At 41.4% G+C, this 27,403-nt stretch overlaps 1 protein-coding gene across 3 annotated transcripts in view; it reads right to left on the reverse strand.

Annotated features, from left to right (window-relative positions):
• Nucleotides 1-27,403, reverse strand: part of CRYBG3 (crystallin beta-gamma domain containing 3) — a 116,501-nt gene that overhangs the window by 71,070 nt on the left and 18,028 nt on the right. For all 3 annotated transcript variants that reach the window (XR_014296798.1, XR_014296799.1, XM_082655166.1), the window contains exons 3-4: nucleotides 13,491-13,924; nucleotides 736-6,853 (exon numbers count right to left, since the gene is read on the reverse strand). Coding sequence is in view for 1 of the 3 variants with exons in the window: in XM_082655166.1 (XP_082511292.1) it covers nucleotides 736-6,853; nucleotides 13,491-13,924 (6,552 nt within the window). In the remaining 2 variants the exon portion in view is untranslated. The remainder of the gene's footprint in view (nucleotides 1-735; nucleotides 6,854-13,490; nucleotides 13,925-27,403) is intronic.

Consider the following 27,403-nt stretch of genomic DNA (forward strand, 5'->3'; position numbering starts at 1 on the left):
TTTTCCAGCTATAATGTTTTCATCTCCTTTTCTCTGAATTAGTCTGTTCATTGCCCTGCTATGTATGAACAAGAAGAAGACCAACTACAGTAAGAGACTGTTGTCAAGCAAAGACTTAAAATATTTTAAGTAAAGTATTTTTAAGTATTGTGAAATATTTTCTTGAGACACATAAGCTCAACAGCAAGTGACAATTTTTCTACATACAGTACCTTGAGAAACTCAGAAGGCTGTCACTTAATTTAGTTTGAAAACTAAAAATTAGCAAAGAACTGGGATATAACTTGCTTCTCTCTTATGCCTTTTAAATTCTGATGAAGCAATTTTGTTTTCTCAAATATACCAGTCCAGCTAAAATTCATGAGTTATGATACACTTCAAAGAACAAAGTAACCTCTGGTATTTTTTAAAAAAATCTTTCACAACCTCAAAACACTGATTTTTTTTTTTTTTTTTTTTTTGCGGTATGCAGGCCTCTCACTGTTGTGGCCTCTCCCATTGCGGAGCACAGGCTCCGGACGCACAGGCCCAGCGGCCATGGCTCACGGGCCCAGCCGCTCTGCGGCATGTGGGATCCTCCCGGACGGGGGCATGAACCTGTGTCCCCTGCATCGGTAGGCGGACTCTCAACCATTGCGCCACCAGGGAAGCCCAACACTGATTTTCTTAATAAACTTTTAGATCATTTCATGATCCAAAGCACTACTTCACTAGTTAATAATCAAAATAACTCACCTCTGTGAACGAGCTTAATCGGCCTGAGGTGTCTCGAGCACAGCAATATTTTGACACCGGTTCCTGAAAAATTCCACCAAATCTGGCTCCTTTTTCTGAAGAACGGATTTTGGAAGTCTGCAAATACTGATGATAAGCACTCTTTAAAGAAGAATGTAGTTTGGAAGTAAGGTCAGATTTTTGTAGAAATGAGGCCTTTTCTGGCCACAGACCAATTTGCAGATTAGAGGTAGTAGGCTCATTTGACATCACATAAGAACTCTTAGAAACGCCAGTACTTTCCTGGTCATCATCAGGGCAAAATGCGACAGAAGAATCTGGCAGCTTGAAGATAACATTTTCCCGCCTTCTAGCTCTCAGACTTCCTTTGTGCAATGGCTCTTCCTCCTCTTTCTCCTCTTCCCCTCCCCTCCATCTGTCATCTTCATCCAAATTCATCTTTAAACGCTCCGATACTGACTGGAGAAGCGATAAAACAGAAGAGGACTGGTTTGCACTCTCTCTCGATTTCGTGGAGCCACGATGGCCAGGTGAGATTTCGCTGGATAGAATGTCCTCCTGAGAGCTGTCATCCTCATAAATGGGAGACAAAGCTAAGGGATAAATCTTGTACCTTTTGGCCTCTACTGATAAGATCATTTCTGAACTATCATCATCGAATGTCTCACCTAATTTAGTTTCCTTTTCAAAATGATGGAAGAGGTCAGTTCTACTCTCAGACCTTTCACACGCGGAAACAGGCATGCTGTTGGTGGATGTGTCAGGAATCAGGAGGGACTGTGTTCTTCTTACTTCTGCAGTAGCATACTTGTCCTCATCTTGAAGAGGCTCTTCATATAATATAGTAAAGGAAGAACTTTCTTGTTCATCCTGAGCAACGAAGGCTAGGTTAGGCTCTTCCTTTTCATCTCCATAATCTAGATCTCTTATTTTCTTATGTACTGCAGTAACAGATGTTCTTCTGTCTAGCTTTCCTATGGTAGCCTCGGGTTGAAAATCTGGCATTGCTAAGGCTGGGTAGCCTTCATAATCCTTACTTAGCATAGGTGATTCATAACCCCTGAAAGAGGTGAGTCTAGTGTCAAACGCTGTCAAGCATGCCTTCATTTCAGTAGGCTCCTTCTCCATTTCTCCACCACTCCCTTCAGCAACCTCTTGGGGTGCTTTTTCAGCTTCAGATATGGGAGGCGTGGCCTCTTCTTGTGTAACAGGCAATTCCAGATCTGTTCCGTATGTTTTCTCAAGGTTTACCGCTGTGGACAACACTTTATGTTTCCTGACAGTCCCATCAGAATTTTCTGGGGATGTTCTTTCCATGTCTATCTTAAAGGGCATGGACACAATCGTTCCAATTGTCTCTTTTGCATCTCTCTTACATGCTTTTTCCATTTCTAAGGAAGCAGGTACTGCCTTCTTGTGTGCTTCTTTCACTTCTAACACAAAAGGAGGTACTATTTCAGTTTTCCTAATAACCCCTTTGGCATCCTTTTGGTAAGTGTTTTCCACGTCCATCATAGGTCTTTCAGTCTTTCCAGTGATCTTCTCACCATCTTTTTGGTAGATATTTACCACTTCTAATGTAATGGGCATCACCTCAGTTTTGTCCATCTTTCCTTCAGCATCTTTTTGGTAAATATCTTCCATTTCTAGTGTAGCAGGTATCATTTCAACCTTTTCGGCAGTGCCCTCAACATCTTTGTGGTAGAAATTGTCCATTTCTGACATAACCAAAGTCATCCCGGTCTTACCAACATCCCCTTCAGCATCCTTTTGGTAAACATTTTCCATTTCTAACGTAGCAGGTATCACTTCAGTCTTTCCAGTGATTCCCTCTGCATCTTTTTGGTAGACATTTTTCAGTTCTGACATATCAGGTGTTATGTCAGTTTTCCCAATGTCCCCTTCAGTATCCCTTATTTCATAAGCTTTTTCCATTTCTAAAATGGCGGGTAATCCCTCCGTTTTTTCAATATACCTCTCAGCATCCATTTGGTATGCTTCTCTCATTTTAAGAATTTCAGTTGCTGGCTCAGTTTTCGAGGTATGCAACTCAGCATCCTCTTTATGTGCTCTTCCCACTTCTGACATAGGGGGAACTGCCTCATATTTCATAATATTCAATTCAGCATCCTTCTTATTTGGTTTTCCCATTTCTACCATGGAAGGTATAAGCTCAATTCTTCCTACATTTACTTCAGTGTCCTTCTTGTGTACTTTCCCTACTTCTGACACTGCAAGGGGTACGCTTTTATTACTATGTCCTGGCAAGCTTTTTTCAGACATACATAAAAGAGTATCAGACAAACCGCTTTTAGATGTCCCAGGTACATGGATGTCATCATTCACAAATGGAGGCCACGTGAAATTTAATACAAGAGTTCTTCTTTCCTCTGTCTCAGTTTTGTGATTATCAACACCCTTTATTTCCATTTTCTCTTTACAGTCCTTGTTGAGAAACGAATGTGCTTCTGACTTATCATCTAACCCTGTATGGGGCGTGTCTTCAGCTAGTAAAACAGTATCTGACTCCTGCAAGTTTATACTATCAGACTGTCCACCTCTATTTCCTGAAAAAGGGGATTTTTGGTAGAGAACAATTTCTCTTCCTTTAATTGACTCTGTGTCACTAACTAAGTTACTTACAGCAAAGAATCTACCTAATACTTTTTCACTAATTTCACATGTGCTTTGATTTCCTGCCTGTTCTGACACCAAGAACTCCCTTACCATATCAAGCGGCTTAACACTATCACTGTTCAGAAGTTTTGAAGTATTAGCCTGAAGTTCAGAATCCCGGGTATCCCGAGCATCGTTTGCTAAGGTTTCTTGGGCTGAATAAATAATCTCATTGACTAATTCCCTAGCTTGATCTTCTAACAACCAAGATACATTCATTCTATCAGAATCAAAAAGGAGACTCTTCTCACCAACCATAGGTGAAGCACAAGCCTTTTCTTCCCCTTGGACTTCAGACATATTTTCCACGGCCTGCTCTTCCAAATGCTCTGTCAGCTGGATCCCTGTCAGTGTCACTTCTGATGGGCTTTTCTCAAGGATGTCTTCTTTTAGGGTACCTGGATTCATTATGCCGCCTACGGCTATATACTCCTGGCAGGTACCAACTGTGTGTCTGGACTTTAGCTCTTCCCTGACAGAATTAAAGATCTCACCAATCAATGTATCAGCCTTTTTACATAAACCACTTTCGAGGTCCAGAAGTGGCTCACGTGCTCTCCTCCTTGCTTCTATGTGCTCAGCAGATGCTTCAGAACACTGCTGGCTTGAGCTGTTAACTGACGCTGGGGCCCCAGCAACTGCTCCAGTCTCTGCTTTCATAGGACTGTCAAATTGGGCAGCAGTTGGGAAATCAACTGATACCATCTCAGTATGATCCCCAAAATGGTCCTGAAGTGGGGTGACTTCTGCCCCTGTTGGGAAAGATGTTTCAAATTCCAAATAAGAGCTATCAGGGTACAGCAGGTTAGTCAAGGAGGCACCTTCATGTGGGACATCTATGGTAACTTTTACAGAACTAAAATCATTTGGGGGATTCTGTGAACTTGTAACCATGCTAACTTCTTCAGAGTTACTGGAGGAAGAAGCCATGCCATCAATACCACCACTTAGGAGATGAGCACCCTCTTTCTTTCTGTGAGATGAGGCTCTCTTTTCTGATCTCAGCACAGAAGGATGAGTACGAAAATCTGAATCCTCAGATGCAAACGTATTTTTTTCCAAACTCACACCAGAGCCCAGAAAAGGTGCATTTACTGCTGCGCTGTCAGTTTCTTGGAATTTGGGGGAAGTATTAGTGAAACAGAGTTCTGCCATTTCTGAAAAACCAGAAATCTTTTTGGTCCCACAGATAACTGAAGGTTGATGAAACACAGAAGTGTTGGCTTCACAGTTCTGTGCCATTTGCCTAATGACTTTTCCATCATGAACAGCAGGTAAAGTCCCAAGTATATTACTTTGGAGAAGAGCAGAATTACCTGAGGCTTCCACCTCTGCTTCCTGTGTACCTTGATATTTGGAGGCAGAAGGAGAAAGCTCAGTTTGGCGATTCTCTTTAAGGCTGGCATCTGAATATTTCTCTTTAATCTCTTTATGACCCACTAACTGAAAACTTCTGTCCTGTTCAACTTCTAGGGAAGTCAATTCTGATAAAAGAGGACTTGCTGGCTCATCTGTAATTTCAAGTGGAGAAGAGATTGTATCCTGAGAAGTGTCTCTGGGCTCTGTTTGGGGAACAGATATCTTGGAGAGACCTAGAGTTTTTCCTCTTCCAGAATGTGACCCAACAGGAACACTGTCCTGACTGTCAACTTCAGACGTTGACAACATTTCTGCAAGGTTATCAGTTTTGGTTTCCAAGGAGAAAAGAGAATCAGACTTGCCTATAGTGCCCTGACTTGCTTTGGCGTTTGACAGCATGAACTCTGCTTTATCACGGTCTTGAGATGAAGTGGAACTGTGGTCCTTAGAGAGGCTTTCGGACTCAAAGCTCAAGTCCACTGCAGTTAAGTGGGTGTCACTGGCTTCAAGACCTAGTGGAAACTGGCATTTTTCACTATCAGGAAGAACTTCCTTGGACTCAGGAATTGCAGATGCACGCTCAGGATGAAGGCAAGCAGGGAGACTCTTCCTGTCTGTGGCCTCAGCATGATATGCCACATTTTCTTCTTGACACTTACGAGGCTGATGGGAAATACCAATGATGCTGACATCCCCAGTTTCAGCGAGCACAGAGGAACCTTCATTCTTTAAGACAGGAATATCCAACCTGCTCAGCAGGCCAGCTCGGGAAACAAAGGTAGGAGATGAAGTATTGAAATCTGATTTTTTATGGTCAAGGTTAAGAGATGTCCTGGCATCAGGTGATGCTTTGGCTTGCTGACAACTCTGAGAGTCAAGAATAGATCCTGAAATGTGATTTCTATCCAGTTCAGGTGATATTTTATTTTCTAAGCATGCTACAACGGCTAATTCACTGGTGTGTTGTACAGAGGCAGCATCCTTTTCATTCATTCTAACAATGGGAGGCATTTTGCTATGTGGCCTAACAAGCTTCTTGGCTTCTGTTACCAACAACTTGTCAGTACCTTTGGGTAATGACTCGATTCTATCTTCTGGAGCTTTTCCATGACTTGAAGTTGTGGGTTCACCAACTGAGGTGCTTTCTGTTTCTTGCTTGATTTCTGTAGGAGCCAAATTTTCCTGTGTGTCCAGGGCAGACAATCTGTTTTCTTCACTTACAAGTTCTGTGTCTGTTACAGCATGTCTCTGGAGAGCAATGTTGCTGGTGTGATTGGCAGCGTGCTTTGACGAGTTACCTTCGGTGTGCTTGTCAGAACACTTACTCTCTGGCCACTGCAGAGCTTGACGCCTAATTGATTTATTTGGACTTGGCAAATCTGTATTTCCATGTTTGGTAGTGTCACTCCCATCAGATTTACTATCAGAGAAGTCGGAAACAGCAGGGTTCTCAAGCTCAACACGTTCCTCTCTTTGCACCAGTGTCCCATCACTCATCATCGAGCTGTTTTCTATTACCGTAGTTTCTGGTGTTGCTGTCCTCTGCAAGTCTGGACTGCAAGGAATTTTGCTACTGTTACTTTTTGTAAACAATGCTGAACATACCAAATTTCTGTCAGTCTGAGAAACTGGTATACAACTTAAATGGTGCTGTGAGTCAAATTCTCCATCAGTGGAGCTAGTCTCAGAACGGGATGACCGACTTCTCTCAGGTCCCCCAGGATCATTTTTATTTAAAACATCCCTAGAAGAAGCAGTGCTAGACAGTGCTCGGTTGTTTGTTGAATGGCTTTCTGGGTTGATATTTATTTTATTATAATCAGAGTCTTCTATCTGGCCTTTAAGCACTTGGCCTTTCACAGAAACGTCTGTGCTAGCTGATGACAATGACACCATCCCAGCCTCTATCTCACTTCCAAGGCCAATATGTGTGCTCGTACTAGAGTCGGAACTTTCATTTTCTCTGTCTAAGGGATTCAAGGTTTCCAGCGCCGTCTGCTGCTTCAAATACTTCCTAATTTGTCTGGGGCCTCGGTACGTGGCATATGTTACTACAGGCCTCTCTGGTTTACCATCCATTTGTCTGCAAAAAGAAATAGCATGAGAGTATCAGGAAATATAATTAGTAACACTTAACAGTAATTCCAGAAATCATAGTGAAGTATATCTTTCAAACACTCCTATTCTTCATATGTCCAAACTTGGGAAGGAAATCCTAGAATATTTTAGTTCAACCTCAACCTTTATTAAGCATAATACAAACGTGACCAGCAGCACATAAGTGTCAACCAGCATGAATGTCTGAGCTCCTCAGAACTGTCCCTCTCACCTGATTACGTCTGTCTCTCTCACGGTGGTTAATGGAGAGAACGTGGGCGGACAAGCCTGAGGCTTGAGTTCTAGCTCTGATCTCCAAAGAGTTTTTGACTAGAAGGAACCACATTGCCTTTGTGCCTCATACTGGTACCTCATGGCTAATCACTGATTTCTCCACCATATCAGAGCATCATAGCGAGCTTCTCTTCCTTTATTTAGATGTGAATTTGGAACAGCAACTTTTAGCATAGTTAGAGAAGTTGTAAAGAAAACACCTGGCAAGATGTCTAGCCTGCAGTAAGCACTCAATATATACTTAAGTCAATAAATGACAGAATTCCCTTAAAAATCCTCTCTCCTGTTAAGTTCTTCAATTAGCAGAGTAAGTATTAAACTGGCTGGGTGAATGCAGAAATCAAAAAAGGTTTCTAGCACAAGTTCCCTACTTTTTCTCAACCCTAGCATAAAGTTCCTGATGTCCTCAGCATCTAACTTCTTTTGGAGAATCTACCCCTGGGAGCTCTGATGCTATGCTATGCTATGCTATGCTGCCTTACAGCCCTTAACACACACCTTTCTCTCCCCTTCAATTCCAGCCCCAGACAGAAGCTTCTGTCCTATAAGACTCAGTTCCCAAGTTAACCCCAATGCAAACCTACCCCAAGACCCCGTTACTGCTAGAACGGGCAGTTAGCCTCTGATCTGTGGGGACAAAGGGCCCTGAGCACATCACTTGCCATATTAGATTATAAAGATATATGCACTGATTTATTTCCCCACTAACCTAGTGCCTATTTGAAGGCAGGCACTACATCTTCATTATTTTCTTTTTTTTTTTTTTTTTTTTTGTGGTGCGCAGGCCTCTCACTGTTGTGGCCTCTCCCGTTGCGGAGCACAGGCTCCAGACGCGCAGGCTCAGAGGCCACGGCTCACGGGCCCAGCCGCTCTGCGGCATGTGGGATCTTCCCGGACCGGGGCACGAACCCGTGTCCCCTGCATCGGCAGGTGGACTCTCAACCACTGCGCCACCAGGGAAGCCCCATTTTCATATTTTTAAGTGCCCTACATAAGATTTGGCAAATGATGTATGTTTAATAACTTTGTGTGAATTAATGAATGGCTAAGTAAAGCAATGATACTAAACGCTAAGTAATTTGTTTCTGTCTTAATCCTTATAAATGATACTAAAGTGTTTTCAATTCTGCTCTCTAGTTACATTTTAGGGTCCCAGCTACAAAAATGTATGGTAGAAAAACTTGATGTATGCTCTAACTTTTTCAGGTTAAACATATAATTAACAAAACATTATAGAACCCATATGAATAACTAAGAAATCCAGTTATCAGTATTCCAGTATCTAAAAATGAGGTATTTTCTCCCCAACTTTATTTTTTTAATTTTTTAATAAATTTTTTTTTTTTTGGCGTTGGGTCTTCATTGCTGTGCACGGGCTTTCTCTAGTTGCGGAGAGCAGGGGCTACTCTTTGTTGCTGTGTGTGGGCTTCTCACTGCGGTGGCTTCTCTTGTTGTGGAGCATGGGCTCTAGGCACGTGGGCTTCAGTAGTTGTGGCTTGCGGGCTCTAGAGCACAGGCTCAGTAGTTGTAGCACTCGGGCTTAGTTGCTCCACAGCATGTGGGATCTTCCCGGACCAGGGCTCGAACCCGTGTCCCCTGCATTGGCAGGCTGATTCTTAACCACTGCTCCACCAGGGAAGCCCTCTCCCCAACTTTAAAGCAACACCATGAAGAATGCTAGGTTTGCCCACATGATAAAACACAAAGTAAACCTCTGACAAGTAAAATCTCAATTAACTGTGCCCCTTAACGTAGTTCTTGAATTTTAGCTGAAATAATTTATTTCAATCTATGTAATTGCTGGCCTCTAAAATCCTACCACACCACTATTGTAAAAGTTTGTATTAGTTACATTCATTTTACTGTCTATTTTAAAAGAGCTACAGGAGATGTATAGAGAAAAGCTTTGCCTTGGAGAAGTGATTTTAGCTACTACACAAATTTCAGGCTAGATCAAAGACAGTTATGAAACAAAGTTAAAAGTTGGATAAGGGAACCTATCTAAGAAAACATACAAGAAGAAAAAATACATATAGGTAAATTAATGTTATTGGTAAAATCCTATATCAAAATGCATAAATTATTCAGAAAATACAAGAGCCTTTCAGAACAATACACGAAGATCCAGAAGTATGAACAGATGACAAGAAGTTTTATTGTTTGATTTTTCTTTCAAAGCTTTTAAATTTTATACTTAAAACCTACTTTCAAGGCTGCAAATTTTTTTTTCCCTAAAAGATCACCAAAATGTACATGATGTCCGAAGAAATAAGACTCGAGAGATAAGGATCAGAAGTTATTCTTCAAGTATAGTAAACTCAGGTTCTCTTACTACCAACTCCATCCTAACGAGACGTCAAGGCGTTTTATTCTACATCAATCCAATAATGCGACTTTTGCTCTAAAAGAACTTCTATTAAAATAAAGCACAGAGAAAAATCCACTCCAGAAAAAATTTCAGTTCACTGTAAGAATGCCTTTTGGTAGTTTTGGAGTCCTTTTTGGGGGGGTGGGGCGTGGATAATTGTTTTCCATTCCCATCTTGGGAGCTTTCTGGTTACTGTCAACTAGAATGATTAAACTGATTTATATGAACCAGTATAAATTTCTAATGAAATAATCTCCCTCAGCACCCTAGGTGGAAATGTTATACGCTTGTGACTAAAATATGTACCCTTTATACTAAACAACTATACTATCACGTTTAAAGCACTGAACATCAAAGTTTCAAGCTTAGCTTCATGTATTATAATTAGTCCTTTCAGGTACTGATGAGCTACACTCACACTTTGTAAAGGGTTAGTCATGCCGAGATAGTCTATTTTCTACAACATTCTCTCACAGGTTGTAGTTGAGTCTTCATAACTGAATAGTATTAAGACCATAAAACTGTCCTTTAATTAAGATTTTCCCTAATACAGAAAATAGAAAGAAAATGGAAATGTCAAAAATACATAACTTTACAAATAAACTAAAGATAGAAAATTAAAAAGGTTTATTTTCACAAACTGAATAAAGAACATATTCATTTCATGTATTATGTAATTGTGCATGGGATCTGTAGCTTATCCAATATAAGTAGAGGTATGTGATCCAAACAACACTAAGAAAAAAGTAAAATATCTAGAAATTTCAACTATTTAAGGGAATAGACATACATATTTAAAATCTGGAAAGGGTTTTATGCATTTCAGCCCAAACCTAACTACCTATCATGTGCAAGTTTATTAAGCCTCCAAGTACTACATATGGCTGTACTCTATCCTGGATAAACTTAATGCATCTGATACTACAAAGATCAACCAAAGACATGTGTCATTCTTCAAAGAAAATTCTATAAAGGCAGCCTGAAAATAATAGCATTAGAGCAAAAGTATTCAGTATATCTAATTCACTTTTAGTAAGTATGATTAAGCTACATTTTTAGTGTTAAGATTTATTTCCTTTCAAATTACATAGCGAAGAATATCTTCAGGCTTCCCTGGTGGCACAGTGGTTAAGAATCCGCCTGCCAATGCAGGGGACATGGGTTTGATCCCTGGCCCAGGAGGATCCCACATACCACGGAGCAACTAAGCCCGTGTACCACAACCACTGAGCCTGCGCTCTAGAGCCCGTAAGCCACAACTACTGAAGCCCACGCACCTAGAGCCCGTGCTCTGCAACAAAAAAAACCACCGCAATGAGAAGCCCCCGCTCGCTGCAACTAGAGAAAGTCCATGCACAGCAATGAAGACCCAACACAGTCAAAATAAAAATAAATAAATAAATTTATTTTTTTTAAAAAAGAATATCTTCTCTCTGGGACCTCCCTGGTGGTGCAGTGGTTAAGAATCCGCCTGCCAATGCAGGGAACACGGGTTCGAGCCCTGGTCTGGGTAGATCCCATATACCGCGGAGCAACTAAGCCCGTGTGCCACAACTACTGAGCCTGTGCTCTACAGCCCACATGCCACAACTACTGAGCCCACACACCTAGAGCCCATGCTCTGCAACAAGAGAAGCCACCACAATGAGAAGCCCGCGCACCGCAACGAAGAGTAGCCCCCGCTAGTTGCAACTAGAGAAAGCCCGCGCACAGCAACAAAGACCCAATGCAGCCAAAACAAATAAAATAAAAATAAAAATAATTTTTTAAAAAGAATATCTTCTCTCACAATAGGGAAGGCTTTTAACTATTTTATGTAAAGAAAAGCTGCAAAACCAGACATTTACTTAAAAAGCACAATAAAGTTTTGACAGAAGAGTTTCTCATGATGGATATGAATTTGCTGAAAATGTAAGAATTGCAGAACTTTTTAAAGAATTTCAATCCAACAGTGAAGTAGCTTCCTACATAAATTACACGAGAAGCATGAGTTAATGTATGGAAAGTAATCTAAAAAGTGTTAGCACAACAGGTTTACTTAAAGGCTTTACTGGTATTAAAAATGAAATTTGCATACTCAATGGTACATAAAAACAATTACACAGCTGTTTATTATTTTTAATTAAGTGAAGATGAAATCATTTACAATGCTTTTTGATACGGATTTTTTTCTAACACTTCAAATTATAGGTAATAACTTGTCTAAATTTTGACTTGTATATTTATATGATTATATTTGCATATAATTGTATATACTATTTACATACAAATTTTGTATATAATTTTCTGATTTGCCAATTTAATGTATCATTGTTCACAGTTTTTATCATAGAGAGTTGGAAAACTGGAAGCAATCCTATCTACTGATCTTCTCTTTCCTGATACTTTCCATTGCTATCATGCTTAGAAAATTGTTTCTCACCAGAATAATTCACATTTAGCTGCTTTTAGTTTTGTATGTTTCTTAAACATTTTTATTCCACTTTAATTTTAATGTAAAAATGAGATGAGTATCTAGCTTTTATTTTTTTCTCCAAATTATTATCCCATTTCCCCAAGTCTTCCTTTTTACAAGAATACATAATGCCATCACATTCAAGGGCTCAAATCACAAAATACACAAGGGTCTATTTCTAGACTGTCTATTCTGTTCCATATAAATGTCTAGCAAATATTACACCAGTATTACATCATTTCAATTTACGTAGCTTTATCAGTACACTTTAACAACTGGTAGGGCAAGCCCCACCTCATCACTCTTGATGGGCAAACCCAAATCCATCTGGGGTCTCAGTTCTCACAACTGTAAGATGGGTCTGTGCCTACCCCTACTTCAAAAGCTTACTATGAGGAATTCACTGAAATCACATGCATGAGGACTCTTTGAAACTATAAAGAATCACATAGTCCTAAATTGTCATCTGACTATAGTATTAATGAACTCTTCAAAGAACAAAAATAATTCTCAAGTAGAGTTTAAATTAAAATCAGTAAAACAGATCCATGGACTTCCCTGGTGGCACAGTGGTTAAGAATCTGCCTGCCAATGCAGGGGACATGGGTTCGAGCCCTGGTCCAGGAAGATCCCACAGGCCGCAGAGAAACTAAGCCCATGCGCCACAACTACTGAGCCCTGTGCCACAACTGCTGAAGCCCACGTGCCTAGAGTCTGAGCACTGCAACAAAGAGTAGCCCCTGCGCGCCACAACTAGAGAAAGCCCACACAGCAACAAAGACCCAATGCAGCCAAAAATAAATAAATTAATAAATTTTTAAAAATAAAATAAAACAGATCCTTATCAGTTATGAATGAATACTTTTATGTTACACAAAATATCTAATGGACTCAACATTGTTACAAACATTTTCTGGATAGAAAATGTTCCTTCTAGCTCATTTGAGTCAAAGAAAAACAAGTTAGTGCCCATTTGTAAATCAAAGAAAGAAAAAAGGGTTGGTGAAGTGCTTCTTAAATTTCTTCAAGATTTGTTTCTTGGAGCTGTGGGAAAGGTTCAAAAGGCTAATTCCATAAATAAAGTCAATTTAATTTCTTTTCTTAACCCCTTTAATTGGATTCCACAAAGAAAAGATATTGATGGAACGTGAACACAAACCGTAGGATTATTTTTGTTCCCAAAATGCAGATACTGAACACATTGCCTGTCCTACTACAGAAGAATTCAGACAACAGAAAACACTCCCATTTAAGGAAGTCTTAAATCAGAAATAAATCGTTTACTATGACAAAGTTAGCACCTAAAAGGTATTAGTACCACCCCCTAAAATAGCTCAAAGGGCCCTAGATATGTGTATGGTACACAGAATCATATAATTTTTCACCTAGTAGCAGGGACATTACAGAATACTTTTTCTAATCCCCTTACTTAACAGTAGTAGAACTAAGGCTCAAAAGCTAGGTCCAAAAGCTCAGTTTTTTTAGATAAGTAGATTTTAAACTTACTTTCTTAGCAAATCACTGGTTTCCTGTTCACTGTCTTGTGTTGTATCCAAAGACAAGGCATCTGAGAGCTCAGCTGAGTTGGATTCTTGTGCTTCTGCTGGAAGTGCCAGGGTTCCCAGGGAGCCACTGACAACAGCCCTCTCCCTTTGGACCCCTTCATCAGGATGGTCACTGGGATTTCGTAAGTCTTTCTCAGTTTTGTCATATTCATCTTTGAAAGAAGACTGCTTGGCTTCACCAAGAGATGATTTTCCTGAGATGTTGAATAAGTTACCAAGAAACTGAAAAAAGCTTTCTTTCGGCTGTTTATCGCTTTCTCCCATTCTGGCATCTGAAGTGGAACCGGAAAGGTCATTTGGCTTTTTGGAATCTTCCTGTGTTGGAAGAGTGATTAGCTTCTCAGCATGGTTCCTTTTGTCCTCACTTTGGGGAATCTTTGAAAACAAAAGAGAGAATATTAAGCAACATCATTTAAAAAATGACATAGGCTAACTGATAACCTATTACATGACACACTCTGTGCCCGATGCCAGGGATACATCTGTGAATAAGACAGATGGCTTTTGTTCCCTAGTAGTTTACAAGCTACTGAAGGGCACCGTCAGTGCAACTTTAACAAAGCTATATAGTAAATGTCACAAAGGGGGAAGGACAGCCCACATGGGGACCCAGGAGTAACCAGTCCAGATTTGGTTGTGGAGAGAGCAGAGGAGGTAACTCAGGGGATGCTTCCTAAAGGAAGTGTCCTCTGAAGGAGACCTAAAAAGTGCCTATGTGATGCTTGTGCATCTCCCTCACTCTCTGTTCTCCGCTCCCTGCTTCTTCTCCCTGTCTCTGTGCATTTAGAGAGGTGTCAGCTTCTAAGGAGTTTAAAAGGACTGGAGGTAAGAGTGTAAAATGAGAAGAGCAAAAAGTTAAGTATGGAGAGATAAGTAAAAGGACAGATCATGGCAGACCTCAGAGGTGTTTAAATTTAGCTTTTATTATTACAGAGCTAATGGACAGTATTTTCACACACTCGGTACATCAGACAACACCTAAATAGACTTCATCATTTCAGCACTGTGTTAACCTCTGAAGCTGCCACATGGTGGAAAACTGTTCCTCAGGAAGACGAGGAAAGACAGCAACATGGTGTATCAATTTAGAGGAAAAGCCCGCTACAGACTCTTCAAGGTAAAACACAAAGCCCTGATATGTGCACTAATGCAAACGGTGGGCAGCACCGGGAATTCTTGCAGACGTTAAACACTTTCAGGGGTGCATCTTACCTGCTCATAATTAACCTACTAGTGAAGCAAGCTCCCATTCACGCGTACTCTGTGTGAGGAGACGGAGCTGCTCCATCCGAGCGCGCGCTGGCATTCCAGGGCACACTCCTCCCTAAAGCTGCGTTAGCTTCAGGCCAAGGGACCAGCTCAGCCTGCCTTCCCAACACGCTCACTCACCTACTTGTGAAAGGAATGCGGTCTGATAGTATGTGTCAGATGTCACACTCACTAGTCCTTATAAAAGGAAAGCTCAAGTGTGAGTCAGAAAAATATCAGGACACCAAGGTGAGACCACCTTAGGCCACTGCAGGTTCACAGGAAAACGTTTTGTAAGAAGCTGATCTTCAAGAAGCCAAGAACATCATAAGTATAATGTCATTTGTTCACCCCCCTTCCCTGTTTTAATCCAAATTCAAAACAGTTTAAAGGAGTGTTCCACTAACCACTAATAATATTTGGCATATGGAGGGTTGAGAAAATGTTTAGAACCCATTAACCCAGGAAATTAGTTTCAAGCGAACAATATTTTTTGTTTGTTCCCACCTTAGAAGTCAGGGATATTTCTGAGTAAACACACAGCATAGCATTTTTCTGTGTGTTACGTCCTTAATATAACTTGTGAGTCTCTACGTTTAGAGTAGCACCAGCCTTCCAGAGGCACTCAAAGTCTCGCCTTTTACTGGTTTCAACGGCATCTCAATCCCACGCGCCTCCACTTCATCCACCCAGCCTCCTGCTCTTTATGGGGTCCGCCCTATAAATTAACTGCGCCCTCTCCTCCCGTTGACAGCATAGATGGCCTCTCGGTACAGCAGCAGAAAATATGCTAGTTGACATTTTGAAAGTGATCGTGTGTATGAAAGACATATATTTTTTGCCTTTAACTACTCCATTTAATTTGTTGTAATGGCCACCCACAATATTTCTTCCTGCTTCAAAATGAACCAAGACTGCAGCACGAAGAGAACAGTGATTTGTTTCCTGCAACGAGTATCATCACTCCTCCTGGGAGGCTACCCGAGGAACGGGAACTACAGGCTGCTCACTAAAATAACACAAATATTCCTGAAATGCTTTAGAGAGTCACAAAGGAGTTCTATAAAATTGGGGCAATGGTTTTTGAAAAAGGAAAACTTAGAGAACATGGAAATTACATTTTTTGACATCCATAAAATCTCAAGACAAATAATTTGTCAAAAATACTATTTCTCTCACTGCCTCAATTATTTTTACTTGACGATTCCTTTCAAAATATAATGGACTGCTGTCTCAACAAGGAAAATACATTTTGCTAAACTAGTGAAAGCCTTCTCATTTAACGCTTTTACAATGATATATATAAAATTTTAAAAAATCACTTGTTTCTCTTTCCCCTCAATTATCACTTCTTTGCTATTCCAGAATCCCAGTATCTTAAGAGCATTTTAATGTCTTAGTTGCTTAATTTTTGCCTACTAATCTTGTGAGAAATTTGTATCAGTAATTAAAATACCTTCAACAACACCACCAAAAAACTATTTAAATTTAGAGACAAAAGTTAGCACGAAAGAGCACTGCTATTCAAAGTTAACACAACAAACCCAGTATTTATATAACTACATCTTAAAATTTGATATAAAATAGCTGCTCTTTGACCTCAGCCTAGACAACAATGAAGTTCAGCCTGCCACAAGCTAGGGCCAATGTCACCTGCCAATAGTACTGTCTGCCACTGTTCCAACGAGTACTAGAATGAAAGCACTCAGGATTCAAGCAAACGTTAACAAAACATCGGTTCCAGTTGCCCTCAAAGATGTTGGTATTCCGAATGTAACATATAAAGGCTACTAATGAAGGCATATGTATCTTGGGAATTTAATTTTTTTCCCTTCATACTCAATATGTTGTAACGCAGTGTCCTTAGGTCCAAATTCATCCATCTATCTAACTATTCTCTTTGCTATGTGCCCAATACAGGGAAACACAGGAAAGCATTAAGAACAATGATTAATAATACTCAGCTGTGGCTTCAAGGAACTTACAGTCCAGCAAGATACTCATCATTATATCACTGGGTGGGGCAAGGGAGAGATATGTACACAATGGAAGACAAAATTAATCTGGCTGGGGATGGGGAGAATTCTCTACACAGAGGTGATGTTCGAGCTTGCTCCTGAAGGGTGAGAAGAGCATTCAACACATAAGGTAGCGCCTGGGTCGAGCACACAGAAGTGTGAAGTACGTTTATTACGGCAGGGCTGTGGGTGAAGAAGACTGGGGCACAGAGGATAGAGAATGAAGTCGATAAGATGACCAATTAGAAGTGGAGGGTGAGAGATAACAAAGTCACAGATGATTAAGTGTTCTAAATTGGGAAACTATCTAAGTAGTTAAGACAAAAATGGATATGGGAAATAGAAGGAAAGGTGAGATTAGAGCCTTTGTGGGGTTTGGGGGAGGTGAGGCAACAAACTAGATGTCAAACGTGCAGAATCTGTGGTCCCCTGGTGAAGCAGTCAGAGCACAGTTAAGAACACAATTTGGCGATACACAGTGTGTTCAGGGGGACCAACAAAAGAGACTTGGGGAAAAAAGATTAAAAGGCAGGCACAAAGAAGAAAAAAATCAGTGAAAGAGATGTGGAAGGCCAAAGCCGGAACAGTCATCCCACCAGAATGCTGGTCTCCAAAGGCAAACAACGAAGGATATTTCCGAAAGCAAAGGGGAGCAAATGCCAAACGCCACTGTAAGGTCAAGAAAGATGAGGACTTTCCTCCTCACTGTTCTTCAGAAACATGAGGCCCGGGCTTCCCTGGTGGCACAGTGGTTGAGAGACCGCCTGCCGATGCAGGGGACACGGGTTCGTGCCCCGGTCCGGGAAGATCCCACATGCCGCGGAGCGGCTGGGCCCGTGAGCCATGGCCGCTGAGCCTGCGCGTCCGGAGCCTGTGCTCCACAACGGGAGAGGCCACAACAGTGAGAGGCCCGCGTACAGCAAAAAGAAACCCCAAAAAACCCAAAAAACATGAGGCCCACTCATCCCTCGGGAATTGTGCATTCACCCTTCTCTCTGCCTAGAATGTTCTTCCCCCACAGAGCTATATGACTCACACCCGCTCACCACCTTCAAACCTTTATTAACTGTCATCTCCATTTGAAGTTTCCCCAGTCACTCTATCTAAAATAGTAAACTCCTCCACTCTGAAACAGCCTATATTCCTTCTCTGCCTTTTCTCCTTTGTACTTGTTAGTATCAAATATACACATCTCACACACACACAGACATATTATTTAATATGTTTCTTCCTCTAGAAAGTAAAAGCCTTATTTTTCTCCTTTGTACTTGTTGGTATCAAATACACACATCTCACACACACACATATTATTTAATGTTTCTTCCTCTAGAAAGTAAAAGCCACACGTGCAGGGGTTTTTGTCTGTTTTAGTCATTGCTGTTGTCTCTAGCACCTTGAAATGTGCCTGACAATAAGGGGTGCTTAAATCCTTGTTGCACTAATAAACGAAGGAATGAAGACCATAGAAAAGCCCTAGGAATGCAGGAGAAATAGTCATAACAGCTCAGGAATTTGTGAGTACAGCCCCAAACGCAAGGTGTTAAACAGTGAACACAGAGCAAAGAGAGACAAACACTCGGTAAATAATTCAATAGAAGGCAACACTTTTGATTTTTTTTTTTTAACTAGAGGAAAGGTAAAAAGGTGACAGTTTAAGGTCCAAGACAGCAGAAATGACTTTTTGTTCCTGTTTTGTGGCTCAGCTCTACACCTGGGGGGAAGGGAGTAACTGCTGTACAACAGAAGGATGACGGATATGAGGAAGAAAAGCAGAAGGTGATGAGATGAAGAGACCAGTACAGTCTCTAATACTTCTAATAAAGGGGAGGAACGAGCTTTGGAGCTGAGTAGGGGCACTTCCTCTTCCAGCTACAGTGATAAAGAAGTGGCTAAAGCCTGAGCAATTCTGTAAGGGGGAGAAGACTATGAGCAAGGTCCAACGAGTGGCTCTGACCTCAGTAAAGCGAGAGGAGAGATGCTCCGCTGAAGAAGGGACACAGAGGTGGAGCTGGGATCTGAGCTCCCCAAATAGAGAAGACTTGGAAGAGCGTTTGGGGGAATGCAGCAATAGGCTGAGACCAGGTGTTCCAAGGAACAGTCGGGGTCAATGCAAATGTTAAGGTATTCATTCTTATATAAATGATGAACAGCGAGATACAACTCTATGTGCGTTGATCCAACAGTGAAAAAAAATATACCAAGAGCCCTGCTTTCACAGAGCCTACATTCTAGGGATGTGAGAACTTGTTTTCAGGTCTAATTGGCATTAGTTTGTCACCTCCTTCATCAGCCTCTAACAGGTGGCCGGTGCTGTCCCAACATGATGACTGGCACAGGGAACAAGGTCAAGAAGGCCAAGGGGTAGAGAGTGTCACCAAACGAAGAGTCTGTTGATGAGAAATAGTGAAGAGCCAGATGGCCCTTCCTTTAGCGTCTCAAGCACCCGGCTTGGTCATCCACCCACCTCAGGCTCTGCCTTCACTGTACACAGCAGGGATAATCCTTGCAACACCCTGACCTGTGTTAGCGTCCTCAACTCCGATGACCTCCACTTCTGCTGGACCTCACTGTTTCGGCAACCCCTGACCCTTGTCTTTACCCATAATCACCCAGCCTGTGAATCTCAATCTCAGGCATTCCCAAGTGTTCACACCCTATCATCTTTCCAGCTCTCTTAACCCACTGTCCCAGGTGCACCCACCACACAATGTCCTCCTGCCTCATCACAGCTTCTGGCCTCTCTCACTCTGTCCCTTTCAGCTCCCGCAAATTTTCGTATCTTTTCTATCCAGACATCAAATATGGCTAACACCCTCAGAGCCTCTTTTACTTGTTCTCTGGTCATCCCCACCCGGAAAGATTCTAGTTTTATCTTTTCCTCATAAGTGAATGCATCTTGCTCTAAAAATCCACAGGGATATGCACAACTATGCAGATGTAGGCTTCCAATAATTCACGATTTACAGCCTCTGCTGGAAATCAGTCTGAGACAGTCCCCGTTTTCCACAGCAGCTATTTCAAACCTTTGCCACACTCCCTCCACCATCCCATCCGTCGCCCAGCAGAGGCACCTACCTTCTACTTCATGGAGATGCTCTCCTATGGTCCTGCCTCCACCCCTCCTCTACCTGCCTCACAGCACATCTGTCCCACTGCCTTCACTCACCCTCAGCATAAAGGGATGAAGGACTCCTCCTCTAAGGATCCACCAGGGCACCACTTCATAACACTTGATGTCTCCTAAGGAACCCCACTTCCTCGTCTGCCCCTTCTGCGAGCCCACTGTTCAAAAGTCTAAGTCCAGGGACAGCCTTCTCCTCTGCCTTCACCACCAACCTCCTTAAAAGGAGTCACCAACCCTCACCATCTTCTTTCCCTTTCCTCCCAGTGACTCCTTGAGCCCCTGCAATTTGGCTTCTGCCCCAGTTGTGCTCTGACCACGATCTCTCAGAGACACTGTCCTACTTGCTAATTCAATGTACTTTCTTTCTGCCCTGGTCTCATATGATGCGTCTACAGGAGGTGAGACTCAATCTGATCCTGAAAACCAGTCTTCCTTGGCTTCCATGACATCACCCTGAGGTTTCCCTTCTTCCTCTCTCTCCATCTCCTTCAAGTTCACATCCTTCTAGCCATTCCCTCCATGTCATGTTTCTCCAACTTCCAGCCCGGGGCTGCTTTACCTTCATGATTTTCTTATGAGGTCTCATTTCTCACAGATTAATCGGATGATTGCCAGATTTGTATTCTCAACTCAGACTGTATATCCAACGATCAACCCAACATCCACACCCACCTGGATGCTTCACTGGCACCTCAAACCCAATACATCCGAAACTGAACTTGACCATGCTGTGTCTCCATTCTTCCATTTTCTGTAAACTTTAACATTCCCACTTGTTAAAAAGTCAGATGAAACATCAGGACACCATGACCTCTCTCCTAGAACACTGCCAGCAATGAATGACTTGTTTCCTTACTTCCATTCCTAAAGTTCCCCAGTCTGCTCTCCAGACAAAAGCCACAGCAATCTAAAAGATTTCAAATCTAATCATCCTTAAAGGCCTCCATTGGCTGTGCACCCTTGTCAGGATAAAATCCAAACTCCCTAGCATGGCATTTGGGGTCTTGGTGGGTCTAGCCCCTCTCTGATTCGATCTCTTGTCACTTGCAATGCCTAATGTCACCATATGCGGTCTCAGGCATTCATGGGAGCCTATTTTCTCCCCCCTCCCCTCTTGCTTCCTCTTTCTCTTACTACAGGTATGTCTTTGCACAAAGCTATTACCACTGCTGAGACCATTTATCCCTTGCCCTCTTTGCCTGGGAAATTCCTACTACAACTCAAAAGTTTTTCAGAATGGAGACTGCCTACATATATGCGTGCATGCGTGCGTGTGTGCGTGTTCTTCCAATAAACAACTCTTAACATCCTATTTTTCCTTGTCACCACAAGGTTAGGGCAAACAACTTCATGCTTGCTTCATGAGTAGGACTATTACCTAGATTACTTACAGTTACCAAAATCTGGCATTCATAAACTAAACCCAGCTGCTTACTAGACAATTCTAGTTAGTCTTCTCCTAAGATATCTGGCCACAACACATTACTTGGCAGAATCATTCCCTGATACCAAGATTGGGTACCTGGTGGCACCTTTCAGCAGGACAGGGAATACAGGAACAGAAGGAAATTAGGATAAAATACACTGAATTCAACTTTGAGTAAGTCAAATCTCAAACTCAGGGACCTTCACAGGAAAGGTCCATCAAAGAATTGGCTTCGTCACCCTGAAGCTCAGGAGAACACATTGGGCTGGAGGGACAGATGTGAGTTTTGTCATTGGCTAAGATGTAGGTAAAATCAAATCAACCAGGGCAGGTGTGTAAGGTGAGAAGAGAAAAGAACAAGATGACATAGCGTAGGGGGAAAGCCATTCCTTCTTGTTATGGTATAAACACTTCTCCAACGAAAACACTGGGCAAGAATAATAAATGTTTTTAATTCTGTGAGAGCCTTTTGGAGCTCTCAAATCAGTATCTGGCACCTGTGGAGGCAAATTTACTCACAAAAAATCTAGAGTATGTACATGACCCTTCACCCCCAGTTTCCATTTTCCTAAGGTACGCCACCACACCACAGAGTAGGACTATTCCAGGTCTATGAGAGGTTGGAACCGCTGCAAATCAAACCAGATGCCATGCAATACATTCAACATCCAAGAACTCTGAGATATCAAGGCCCCAGAGCAGCACCAGCCATATCAACAGGCTTAAGCCCTGGCAGCCCCTTTGGTCATGTGAATGGTGCAGTAACATGCAGTGCAATCTCCACTTCAGGCACGCTGACAGCACCTAGTCTCTATAGAAGCAACCAAAGGTGAGAGTTTTTGAGTTCTAGCTAAAGTTCCATGTGCATACATACGTTCACGCATGCCTTCTTTTCAAATGTTACAGAGAGTCAATGTTTCTAATAGCTGATTTCCATACAATTCACCCAGAAAAAGTCAGCACCATTCTTAAGCAAAGAGTTAGATTCTAAGTTGTCGTCAGACTGCATACGGTAAAAAGACAGCTCTTTTCCTCAGTACCTAAATTGTGTTGGGTATCGTGCAGTGCAGCACATGTTATCTCAGTTAATTCTAAAACACTTCTATAAAATAAGGATTGGGGCTTCTCTGGTGGCGCAAGTGGTTGAGAGTCCGCCTGCCGATGCAGGAGACACGGGTTCATGCCCCGGTCCGGGAGGGTCCCACATGCCGCGGAGCAGCTGGGCCCGTGAGCCATGGCCGCTGAGCCTGCGCGTCCGGAGCCTGTGCTCCGCAACGGGAGAGGCCACAACAGTGAGAGGCCCGCGTACCACACACACAAAAAAAATAATAAGGTTTGACACCTCCCACTACAGAGCAGCAAACCAAAGTTCAGAGAGGTTGAGTACATTTTCCAAGGTTAGAAAGCTACCACATGGAGACCTGGGATTTAAGCCCAGATATGTCTGATTCCAAAGACTGTGTTCTTTCCATCACTGCACATGTAATTTTAAAACTGTTCCAAGGAGGTGCCATAGCTGGCAGAGGAAGGGAACAGCGGCTGACTCTGAGGCTCCAGGCTACTCATTCCCATCATCAACAGGGGAGCGTTGCTTGGATCTGTTTACATATGGGGTTCCAAGTCCAACTATAGTTGAAATTTTTGAAAAGAGAGTTCCCGTGTTTGAAAAAGAAAAATTTTTTAATCTTGATTTTAAATTGATGTCATATTGCTATTTGTATCACTGAGAAAAAAAGGACAGCAAGCATGCATTAAGGCTATAATTTATTTTTAAAAATTAGTTCAGTAATTAAATTTCTCCTAACCATGCAAACATTTAATATATTTAAATTTGACTACCATTTCACCTCTGGCCAAAAAAGAGTTGAAGAAGACCAATAAGAAAATAAGAGTTACACGAATCAAAATATAAACAAATGCATAATTTAATATATTCATCTTACTAAACAGTACTGTACCCTCAATATAGGCATTGATATAAAGAACAATTTGTGACTATTTTTATTCAGTGAGATACTCTTGAGCTACAATTCTTCCATTTTTACCTATCAGTGAACAGTGGCAACAATAAAAACAAGCGTGGTTCTTTTTAGTAAACTATTTATGATAATATTAAAAGTAAGGGTTATGAATTATTAACAACTAACAGTAATATGCACTAGACTGATACTCCTTGGCTGTCCCTAGAAACATCATAGGCATATAGCAACCAGACATCTCTTAAAAGATACCAGAACCTTCACCAATGTTGTATGATCAGTTATGAGCAACAATTCTAAAATGGGGCAAGAGTTAAACTTTACATAAAGCAGATGCCAAACTACTGAGAACAGGCCTAATAATCATCAAGTTATTTAGGGCTGGTTTAGAAAATCTATAACCTATGGTTCAGATTTAATTTATTTTATTTAGCTCATGACTCATTCTGAAAACAGACTTACTGCCACAGCTCTTTTAATTTTTAATAGGATTTCTTTTTGGTAAATTAAGTTTATAAGTATACCTTACAAATTAACTTCACAAATGGGAAGCACTATGGTATAGAACTGCATCTGAATTCTCCTGCGTCCTCTCAATAATAATATGAGTTTGTCAAGTGACAATCTGAGATTCACTTTCCTCAACTATTAAGAGATAAATATTCTGGACTTCCCTGGTGGCGCAGTGGTTAAGAATCCGCCTGCTAATGCAGGGGACCCAGCCTCGAGCCCTGGTCTGGGAAGATCCCACATGCCGTGGAGCAACTAAGCCCGTGTGCCACAACTACTGAGCCTGTGCTCTAGAGCCCGCGAGCCACAACTACTGAGCCTGCGAGCCACAACTACCGAAGCCCGTGCGCCTAGAGCCTGTGCTCTGCAACAAGAGAAGCCACCACAAGAAGCCCGCGCACCGCAACAAAGAGTAGCCCCCGCTCTCAGCAGCTAGAGAAAGCCCGCGTGCAGCAGCAAAGACCCAGTGCAGCCAAAAATTAAATAAATGAATCAATCAATAAATTTATAGAAAGAGAGAGAGATAAAAATTCTGATTAACACTGGGGATAAACCACACACACTGATTTCTTCTCTTGTACAAAACACTCTAAAATGACAGTAAAGGGTTTTTTTTTAAGTTATAAATACAAGGAGAGGAAGAGAGTAGATATTAGCAGATAAGAGATTTCAGAAAAAGTTTAGAAGGCAAAAGCAGATGAAGGCATGGTAACTGACCAGAAGAAGCTTCCACCCAAGTGTCTGCAACAGGGAACTTTGATCATAAGGGGGAAACAATCTACAGACAGATTGTCAGCAGACCACCTGGAAAAGCTCAGGATTTGAAGATACTAGGTACTACTTAGGGCAATATGAGACATGGGATTAAGAGCAGAGTTTGATTGAAAATCTCCAAATGGAGTACTTGACCCCCAGGGCTCTTCCTCCATCCCAAGCCGTTAAACAATCCTCCCTACCTCCCAACACCTCTATCTCCCAAACAAATTTATATAGAGAGAACATCTCTGAAAATATTGAGACTTTTGGGCAGACTGAATTTGCAGTATCAAAGGCCATCCATGTAGAAATGTCTGGAACTCTGACAATCAAGTCTAGAGCTCAAGAGGGATGTCGGGTAGAGATCTGAGAGCCAAAAGATGAAGTAATAAGATTGGAAGATACTGCTTTGAAAGACTGATGTTGAGGAGGGTCGAGGACTTTGAGAAACATCTACATGAAAAGTAATTTAGCCAGAAGAGAATCAGTGAAGGAAACAGAAGGGAATGGCCAGAGGCAGGAATTGAAACAAGAATGTACAATATCATAAGTGCAAATATAAAAAAGAGACTTTCTGGAAAGGAGACAAGACTTGGAAAATCAAGTGTCTCAACTGGTTAAATAAGAACTAAGAAAAGGCCACTGATGGTTAGCAAGAGGTCAGGGTTTCATGGAATGACTCTCACTCATTTAACAACTATGACAATGTATGGCAGGCACAGTACTGGTTTTCCCATGTCTAAGGGAACCAGGAGGGAGACCGGAGTCAGATTAGAAAGCATTAAGAATTAAACAGTGATTATGACAAACTTTCATAAGAAATCTTTGAGTTAAAGGTAGCAGGTAAAATGAAATGATAGCCTGAAAGGAATCCAGACCCATGAAAGGAAAAAATATATTTTTTAAAATTTTATATATTTAGAGAGAAATAGAGGAAGCCAGTGAAGATGGAGAGATGGATGCAGTGCAAGGCGAAGTCCAAAAGAAGGTGGGAAATTAGAGACCAGTACCACTAGCAGGGGGATTTAGGGAGTTTAGCCTTGGAAGGCAGGAAGGGATGAATAGTCCTCTGAAACAGGCAGAAGGGAGCAGGGCATCATAACATGCCTTCCCTCTCTTTTAAATAACAGTAGACATGAGCACAGGAAGAGTCTAAGGCTGCAAGACAAGAATCTACATTCCCTATAGAGAAATAAACATAGAATATGGACTAAATAGCTGGAATTTTGCCAGTCAGACACAAAAACTGATTAATATAGAAGAAATATATATTTCAGCGGAACGGTAGATGCACATGTGAGAAACAGATTCCAATGTTATCAAAACAGCAAAATTTGTATAGCGTATAAGTGATATTTTAAGAACTAAGAATCTAATTATGTCCAAAGATAATATAAAGCTTCTACAGTCTCTAGCTGTTTGAAAAATATACTTAATTTTTTGTAGCTTAAATTTATAACAAAACAATCTTCAGTATCTTGATTTGGTATCTCAAGGTCAAATGCAAAAAGCAATGCACTAAAAACATTCATTATACATAAATCTGTTACATTTTACACTAGAGAGGAAACATGGTACACATTTTTCCTTATCATGGAAGGCATTATCATAAAATCCAGGTTAAGAAGATGGAAGCATGGCAAGAAATGTCACATTACAGTGGAGTGCTGTTTCAGAAAACCATTCGTTACAAAGAAAGCAAATGCGTGTTTTATACTAATTGCTAAATAAAAAACTTTAAATGAGGCTATTTAAAATAATAAGATCATAGATATTGTTGCTAACCTTTCTTTCCCCCTAGGTATGCATCTGACTATTGATATTATCAAGATATGTACTTTTTTCTTTCCTTTTTTTAATTGAAGCAACAGGGATTTACTGTATAGCACAGAGAATTATACCCAATAGCTGGTCATAACTTATAATGGAATATAATCTGCAAAATGTAAGGATTTTTGATGCCTGGCAGCAGCAAGTCCCAGAACAACTGGGTCTGTGTAGCGAGGTTGAGGAAATCCTACCAATAATTTCCAGAAAGTAAAAAAAAAAAAAAAAAATACAGTTACATGGTCCAAAATGCTTACACTACCCCAGTGAGAGTGCCACGGTGCCCTTTCTATCATGGGCTAACAAAACTGCCCATGTATAGGTAATCCTATAGGTCTCGTTTAAACCATAAGAGAAACAGTTTCACAACATGAGCCCTGTTTACTTGGGGGCCCAAATCCCAAACTGAAATTATCCTGGGCACTCAAACCAAGATACTAAGAATGGATAGAAAAGATCATAATCATGGAGGCCCAGCCACTATATCTGCCACCACATAGACACTGAAGCCACAAAGATGTAACTTTCTAGAGCAGAACTCTGCAGGTGAAAAAGCAGGACTACTGGAAATTAAAGTCTGAGGGCCAAGTTTGAAGACTGTTTCTTTCAGTGAGATTAATAGCTGAAGTGTTACATATCAGTTCCAGGCTAAGTAGACAAACAAGTAGAGACCAAGAGAGGAGAAGAGAGCAGGGAAAACATGAAGGTTCTCTGAAGCTCAAGGGTGGGTGCAGAGGCAATGAAAGATTAAGAGAGAGAATGACAGGAGCTGGCAGCCAAAGCAACTGTGAAGTCTGAGATCTCAGAAGTAACATACGTACTTCCTGTGAAGCAACTCAAGAGCAAGGTTGCACCTATAGAATTCAAGCAAAAATATTGAAGTAAGGCATCTCAGGACATGTGAAAACTGAGCAAGAGGGAGAAAGCTACAGAGCCCATGCAGTGGTGAACCAGCAAGCTGGCTAA

This window comes from Grampus griseus, assembly GCF_964374135.1.
Source record: "Grampus griseus genome assembly, chromosome: 5".
NCBI classification, from domain to species: domain Eukaryota; kingdom Metazoa; phylum Chordata; class Mammalia; order Artiodactyla; family Delphinidae; genus Grampus; species Grampus griseus.